This window comes from Myotis davidii, unplaced genomic scaffold, assembly GCF_000327345.1.
Source record: "Myotis davidii unplaced genomic scaffold, ASM32734v1 scaffold315, whole genome shotgun sequence".
Lineage (NCBI taxonomy): Eukaryota > Metazoa > Chordata > Mammalia > Chiroptera > Vespertilionidae > Myotis > Myotis davidii.
Genome location: NW_006286234.1, coordinates 121,562 through 130,208, shown reverse-complemented (window position 1 = coordinate 130,208; position 8,647 = coordinate 121,562). Strand labels below are relative to the sequence as shown.

Here is an 8,647-nt window from a genome sequence, read left to right as displayed (position 1 = left end):
CTCGGGCGCTCTGTCTCCCGGGAACGCTGCACACGCTGCTCCCCAACGGTCCCCACGCTTGAAGAGAGTTGGTTCGCTCCAGCCCGAAGCCCCAGGACCGAGCTGTCCCACCCGCGCCGACGATGTTTGGAGCGACCAGATGCATGCGTCACTGAAGAGTAGCTTCCGGACCGTGTGAAGGGTAGCGTCTCGTTATTTTCCTTCCGCTCTCACTTCCGCCGATAGCTGGTCAAGGCGTAGATAAACATGGGGCGATAACCCTCCTAAGTAAGAATCATAGAATTACGATTCGAAAGTTTTGAGGACGTTGAGGGACGGGTGGCGGGGGCATCGCGGTATTCCAGACGACGGGAAACGAAATGCAGAGCACGGGAACTGAGTGGTCACGGAACCTTAGGAGGCGGGGTGGGAAGTCGAGTAGGAAGGAATAGTGACTCTGCCTAGTGGAACACGCGACTAGGAGTTAGGGCCCTACGCGGCGCTGGCTGTGGAGACAACGCGGCAAGGAGTGAGTCTGGGCCATTTGGCTTCCACTGTCCCTGCTCTTGGTTCTTGGTTCTTCAGCGGCAAAAAACCTGGGTGCGCAGGTTTGGGGGCAGGGAGTCTACCGGGAAGACGTAGGTCGTGCCTCACGCCCAGAGCACGCGCCCTAGGTCGGGGTCGGACGCTGCTTTGGGGTCTAAAGTGGGAGCGGGTGTCAGCTCTTGGGAAAAGGCGAGTGTGGCCCCTGGGTGCTACCGGGATTAGAGATCCCACAGGGTCTCAGCCGAGTACCTCCGAGAGTTCTCCCGAGCCCCTTCAAATACAACAGCTTTCCTAGTTTATGCGTTACAGGCTCTAAAGTTAGACCTGGTTTATAATTCTGGCTTCATTAATCCTCTGATTGACGTTGGAAAAGTGACTTCATCCCTCCTGCTCATCTGAAAGATGAGATGCACGCAAACTATACCATACAAAGCTGACACGTTTTTAAAAAGCAGAACAAGCCTGTATTAGCTATGGCATCGGTTGCTCTCTTCGCCCGAACAGCACGTCACCTCTGGTGACAGGAGCTGTCTCTTATCCTTTAGCATGCCGACCGGCCACCCCGTTTCTGTCAGCATTGCTTCAGGTGAACAGAGGAATGTATAAATGAAGGAAAGCAGGATGCCTGGCGCGTGGATAGGTGACTGGGAGGGTGGAGTGCACGGGGCGCGTTTGTGGGGCAGCACTCCCGGTTCCGGTGTCTGTGCAGAGGTGCAGTTCCAGTGGGTTCGTGGAGAAGTGGATGTAGGTTTGACCAGAATCTCCAGGGATAACATTTAGAAACAATGTAAGAGTGAAAGTTTAGGCAACCAATTTGGCACCAAAGGTTCCAGGTGAATTGGGGTTGTTTTGGTTGGTTGTTTAGGTTTGAGAAGAACTGACGGAAAGAACTCATGATTTTCCTCCTAGAACACTGAGGGCGCCCAGCCTTGATGAAGGCCAGCCGAGAGACCAAGCGCCTCTTCGTGGGTGGCCTTGGCCAGAGCGTTTCTGAGGCGGACCTGCAAAGCCAGTTCAGCAGATTTGGAGACGTGTCTGATGTGGAGATCATCACTCGGAAAGATGACCAAGGCAAGTTTATAGGCTTTCGTGGGCAAAGGCAGGTCTACCGCAAGTCAGTTATCACAAAATGAGGGAACCGCAGAGATGAATGTTAGCCCCTGTGTGTCATTGTATACCCCACGCCATGCCCTGGAGGTGTCATTCATAATGTGGAACTTGCCCAGAATTACATTCCTGAGTTCAGAAATGTTCTACATTCTAAAACACCCGATTTCTGAAACATGCAACTTTCAGTTTTCAGAGCTAAAATGCTAATACTCATTAAGTATCCTATTAAGTAGAATGTCACTAACAAAATCATATAACAACACAACATAATCAACTGACCATTTGGCATTTTTTATTTTATTTTTTAATATTTTAATAATCATATTTGGAAAATTTCTATCTTTGAGTCCAGTGAAAAATAACAAGTTTTTTCTTTGAAAGAGTTTGTTTCCAAGAGCTCATTTTTAAAATTTATAAATGTAATCATTTTATATTGTTTCCTGGATAAGAATTTAAATAAATGTATTTTTCTATTTTTTTAGGAAACCCACAGAAAGTCTTTGCATATATCAACATCAGAGTAGCTGAATCAGACCTGAAAAAATGTAAGATATTCCATATGACTTGCAGTTTATGTCTGTGTAACTTGGAATAACTTCGTTCTACATCTTAACAGCCAATTTTTAAGTCATCCAGAGGGACAACTATGATCAAGAGAATTCCAATATCCTGTAACTCAGCAGGTTTAGTTTCATACCATTTGGCGTCAGCAGACATGTGGTAGCACATTGCTAGTGGTATTGCTCAACAATGGTATTCTAAAATATTTTGGACAAGAAACAAAGCTTTCATAGAAATTGCTTGTTACACATATCCCACTATGCCAGTGATGGGAACCTTTTGAGCTTAGCGTGCCAGCATTTTGAAAAACCCTAACTTAACTCTGGTGCCATGTCACATATAGAAATTTTTTGATATTTGCAACCATAGTAAAACAAAGATTTATATTTTTGATATTTATTTTATATATTTAAATGCCATTTAAGAAAGGAAAATCAACCAAAAAAATGAGTTCACGTGTCACCTCTGACACGCGTGTCATAGGTTCGCCATCACTGCACTATGCCATACCCTTCCCCCTTTCCTTGTGAGTTCATTTTTTAGGGAGCTTATTTTCTTGAAATTAAATGCTGTTAGGAGAGGGCTGGCTTTAGTGTATGCCTTTTAAGACTATTCTTGAAATTATAGAATCTCTATCAAGAAGTTTAGTATATATTTTTAAAAAAAAAACAACTTCCAGCTAGTGTGGCTCAGTGGTTGAGCATCAACCAAGGAAACAAGCAGTCACAGGTTCGTTTCCTGGTCAGGGCACATGCCCGGGTTGTGGAGGTCATACAGGAGGCAGGCGATAGATTATATTTCTCACTGATGTTTCCATCTCTTTATCCCTCTCCCTTCCTCTCTCTAAAAAGCTAATTAAAATATATATATATAGAGAGAGAGAGAGGTTTAGTAAAACTGTGGTCTTCACTGAAGAAGAAAGGGGAGATAATCCATATTGCCACTGATGTGGTAATGAATTCTAGTAATTTGGAAGCTGAAAAGTCAAGAGGTACTTATTTTTTATAGGGAAAGAGGGCCATCACCCTTGACAAGTTGTGGTTAAGAACACAGCAGCTCTGATATGTAACCTGTGGCATGTTATTTAAACTTCTAAGCTCCAGTTTGCTTATCCAATGTATAGCAAAGATATTGTTTGCCTCACAATTTACTGCAAAGATTAACCCTTTTCGGTCCAATGTCGAGGCTGACTCGACAGACCAGGCGCTAGGAGCAGGTCCAACATCGAGGCTGAGGTCGACGCCGCAAACCGGTTCAACATTCAATCCCGTCAATTAATTTGGACCAGACTGTTTGATTTCCAAAAATAAAATTAGACCGCAAAGGGTTAAATTGAATAGAACCTTTGTATTTAAAATATCTACCAATGCAATCTTCCCTCTGTTAGTGGTTATTAAGGAATCTGATAGCAAATATTGAGAAAAAGCAACTATTAGGGCATGGCATATTTCAGTCACTTGCATCTAATTTGTTTGGAAGTTACACAGAGGTAACTAGCATGAGGTGAAAAGTGAAAATGAGGAGCTGCGTAATTCCAGTGTCCTGGTTCACCTTTGGAAAATTACATTGACATTTTATAGTTTTAGTGGGAAGTAAAGAAATGTTACTCATTCACCAGAGATTTTTGGCATTACTTTGTAAACAAATAGCAAACAAGTTTTGCTTTATAGTTTACACATTTGCCTCATTCGTATCTTCCAGTCACACTGGGAGGTAGGGAATGTAAGGGCTGCACTGGTAAGTGGTCCAGGGGAGATCAGGATCTAAGCCCTTTCACTCCAGGTCTAAAATTCCTTGTTCTCTTAGGGCTCTCCAGGCAGCTCAAGGGACACCTTGTCTTCAGGTGCGTTTGGTGGCTCAGGATCGTAGCCTGGTGGAGCCCCGCACCAGTGCTGCGCACATGCGTGGTGAGCGGTGACTGAGCTCAGAAGCCCAGCATGACTTCCCATCGAGGGCTTCGTAGGGAGACTTTGGCTCTTAAGAAAGTATTGGGGAACCTGGAAAGTTGATAAGCCTTCATGGCATTGGATGGTAAAGACCAATTTTGTGGTCAGTTTTCAGTTACTCTTCCAAAAAGTTGATTAGCTGGGGTTGATTGCTCATAGTGTATAAAGGTAAACAGATGGTACCCTCGGAAGTGTCAGCCTTAAAATATGCTCTTGTGAATTTATTTTTGTTTAAGGTATTAACTTTTATTTGCGTGATTTTAAAAAATTACCAGGAATCAGATTCCAAATTTCAGAAACAACTTGTCTTAATAAAGAATTAAAAGTGGGCTGGGGTCTGGCAGCGTGGCTCAAAAAAAATAAAAATAAAATTCCTTGTTCTGTTTTCTCTGTATCTCTTCATGATTAACACGTCTACTTTTCTTAGTATTAAATAATTAGAAAAGGCACATTCTGAAATGTATTTTTGCATTGTGATGTAATTGGTTAATAATTCTTTACTCTATAGGTATGTCTGTTTTAAATAACACAAAATGGAAAGGTGGAACACTACAAATTCAGTTAGCAAAAGAAAGTTTTTTGCACAGGTAAGATTTGTTCTATGTGAATTTAAACAGTATTTTTTATTTTGTTAATGGTTCTGTATATTCACTTAATTGATTTGAAACTATTGAGTAATTATTTTTCTTACTAGAGGCCCGGTGCACAGATTTGTGCACTGGTGGGGTCCCTCGGCCTGGCCTGCAGGGATCAGGCCAAAAATGGCTCTCAGACATCCCCCGAGGGGTCCCAGATTGCGAGAGGGCGGTTCTCGGGTGACGCACCCCAGAATCGAGCTCCTTCCTCTCTGGTTCCAGGTGCATAACCCAAGAACCACAGCTGCCAAGTCACCACAGCTCGGCAGCTCCTGCATTGAGCATCTGCCCCCTGGTGGTCAGTGCACATGACAGCTACCATCAGTCAGCCTTCGCTTAGGCTTTTATTTCTATAGACTAGAGGCCCGATTCAAGAAAGTCATGCAAGGATCTCAGCCCTCGCAGCCCTGGCTTCATCCAGAAGGTCATCCCATTGTTCCGCTATTCAGCCTTTTGGTCAATTTGCATATTACACTATTATTATTAAAGATGGTATTAGCAAATTCACTCAACTGTCTCCTCACAACCCCAACTCCACCAATAAAGATAATGCAATGCATTTACATGTGCATATTTTAAGCTATAAAAATATATGCCTATGTTATCTTTTTAATACAACCTTCTGCGGTGATGTAGATCTTCCCAATTTTCTGTAACTTCTCTTTAGTACTATTTCAGCAAATAGCTGACGCACAGTGTAATTGACTATACCTCACTGATGGACATTTAGACCCTGCATGGATGGCTCCTGCATAATGCAAGGCTTCGTCTGGGGTTTGTGTTGCTGGAGTTATATATGTTTAAAATTTGAATAGACACTACTAAGTTGCCTATGTTATTTTTAACTATTAATGCTAGTGTCATACAAAGATAAAGATAATGGAAAATTCCTGTGTGAGAAGCATAAGATTAATTTGGTAAGTGATAAAGTTCAAGGCATTGTAACAGCTATTTGAGTATTTTATGATTCTGAAGGTATTCTCAGGGAGGAAAGATTGTGTAAGTTTGGGAACTTTCAAAAGTGAAAACATTTTAGGAATGTACAGATGGAGCAACCAGTGTTATTGATAAGCTTGTTCTTGATCAGGGAAAAATAGGTCTAAGGCAGGTGGCAAGCAGGAGGCATGTTTTAAGGGAGTGGTCTGATAAGACAGGTGAGAATTTGATTTTGTTCTTCAGTTGGGAACAGCGTAGTGGTGAGACTTATTCAGCAGCACTGGAGTGCCTACTATGTGTAGGAACTGGTGCCCAGTCCTGAGCAGGACGAGCACTCAGTGCCCGCTGCCTGAAGTGCCTGCAGATGTGCCTCAGGAGCATAAATCTGACAGTTGCTCTGGAAGGTGGGATGTTAGGAAACAGGCCAGAGGCAGAGGGTCCAGCGATGAGTGGTTAGCACAGTAGTTCAGGCCTAAATAAGGTGGGGCGTTTGAATCAGCATTCTCTTCATTATGAGGATAGGAATAATCACGATTTGGCAGACTGGGCTCTGAAAGACCCATCTTCCTCCTGAGGAAGATGGGATTGAGAAGGGACAAAATGCAAAAGTGCTTAAGTTGAAAGGGAAAATTGAGAGACTCTAAATGATCACTATAAAGTTAAACAGCATTATATTATTTTTTTAAAAATAAAAACAAGCTCCGTTAATAGCATGGTTGATTTATTGATATTTTCTCTCTTTGATTCAGATTGGCCCGAGAGAGGGAAGAAGCACAAGCGAAGAACGAAGAATCAGTACTAGGCACCACCACCTGGTTGGAAAAGACGGGAACGGTGGACTTCCATATGAAAGCTGTGCCAGGGACAGAGGTGCCAGGGCACAGAGTGAGTCTTTTCTGGTACCTGACTAACCAAGAACCTAATCTCGGACCACCTGACTGGGTGTCATGTCTAAAGCAGTTGCTTTCTAACATACTAGTAGATAGTACTTTGAACATAGTACTTTATGGTTTTCAAAGTGCTTATACAACTCTTGGGCAAGCACGTTTATCCTCCATTTTATAGAGACAAAAATCAAAACAAGTGGAGACAGTTCTCCACTATCCATATATGGCATTGTGTGCTCACCACCCGAAGTCTAATCTCCATCTATCACCATATATTTGACCCCCTTTACCCTCTTCACCCACCCCCACTCTTCTTCCCCCCTGATAACCTATGAGTTTGTTTGTTGCTTTACTTATATGCCCTGTATATGAATGAAATCACACAGTTCTTGATATATCCATGTTGTCCCAAATGGCAGTATTTCATTATATGTATATACAACATCTTTATCTAGTCATCCATCGAAAGATACTTAGATTGTTTCCATGTCTTGGCAACCATGAATAATACTGCAGTGAACATATGGGTGCATACATATTTATAAACAAGTTTTCCATTTTTTCCAGAAGGTACCCTGAAGAGAGATTGTAGGCTCATAAGATACCTCTATTTGTAATGTTTTGAGGAATTGCGATACTGTTTTTTATAGTGGCTGTACCAGCTTATATTCCTACCAACAGTAAATATAGGTTACTTTTTCTCCACAACTTCTCCAACACTTGTTATTATTTGTTTGTTGATAATAGTCATTCTAACAGGTGTGGAGTTGTACCTCATTGTAGCTTTGATTTGTATTTCCCTAATAGCTGGTGAAGGTGAGCATCTTTTCATCTGTTGGCCATTTGTATGCCTTAAGAACAGTGCCTGTTTACATCCTCTGCCCATTTTTTAATTGGATTGTTTGTTTTTTGTTGAGTTGTATGAGTTCATTTATGTTTTCAATATGAAAACATATTTATAAACAAGTTTTCCATTTTTCTATATATTGTTTGCAAATATTTTCCCTCATTCTGTTGGTTGCCTTTTGTTGATGGTTTTTTCTGCTGTTGCAGAAGTGTTTTAATTTGATATAGTCCCATTCATTCCTTTCTGCTTTTCCCTTGCCTTGGGGTCAAATTCTGAGACCAAGATCCATAAGTTTAGTATCTATGGTTTTTTTGTTTTTGAGGGGTTTTCTATGTAATTTATTTTTTCAGGTCTTATATTTAGGTCTTTGATCCATTTTGAGGGAGTGTTTGTGTATGGGGACAAACAGCAATCTAGTTTCATTCATTTGCATATGACATTCCAGTTTTCCCAGCACCATTTATTCAAGAGACTTTCTTTTCTCCTTGTGTGTTTTTGGCTATTTTTTCAAAAACTATTTACCCATAAATATGTGGGTTAATTTCTGGGCTCTCAATTCTATTCCATTAGCTTGTGTGTCTGGGTTTTGCCAATACCATATTGTTTTGATTATTGCAGCTTCACAGTATAATTTGAAGTCAGTGAGAATGATACATCCAACTTTGTTATTTTTTCTCAGAATTGCTTTGGCTATTCCCAGTTTTTTGTGATTCCATAAATATTTGATTATTTTTATTTTTTTTTTCTTCAATTTTTTTTAATTAAATCTTTATTGTTCAGATTATTACATTTGTTCCTTCCCCCCCCCATAACTCCCCTCCTCATAGTTCCCGCCCCACCCTCCACCCTCACTCCCTACCCACTGTCCTCATCCATAAGTGCACGATTTTTGTCAGTCTCTTCCCTGCATCCCCCACACCCCTTTCCCCCGCAAGAATAGTCAGTCCACTCCCTTTCTATGCCCCTGATTCTATTATAATCACCAGTTCATTCTGTTCATCAGATTATTCACTTGATTTTCAGATTCACTTGTTGATAGATGTGTATTTGCTGTTCATAATTTGTATCTTTACCTTTTTCTTCTTCTTCCTCTTCTTAAAGAATACCTTTTAGCATTTCATATAATACTGATTTGGTGGTGATGAACTCCTTTAGCTTTTTCTTATCTGTGAAGCTCTTTTCCTGGCCTTCACTTTGCTG

At 41.4% G+C, this 8,647-nt stretch overlaps 1 protein-coding gene across 3 annotated transcripts in view; it reads left to right on the top strand.

Moving 5' to 3' along the window:
- The first annotated feature begins 6 nt into the window (after positions 1-6).
- Positions 7-8,647, top strand: part of NOL8 (nucleolar protein 8) — a 52,837-nt gene continuing 44,196 nt past the window's right edge. For 2 of the 3 annotated variants that reach the window (XM_006757400.2, XM_015559824.1), the window contains exons 1-5: positions 278-501; positions 1,435-1,596; positions 2,118-2,180; positions 4,651-4,729; positions 6,463-6,598. In XM_006757400.2, coding sequence (XP_006757463.1) covers positions 1,458-1,596; positions 2,118-2,180; positions 4,651-4,729; positions 6,463-6,598 — 417 coding nt within the window. In that variant the 5' untranslated portion in view covers positions 278-501; positions 1,435-1,457. The other variant, XM_015559823.1, reaches the window with a different exon arrangement.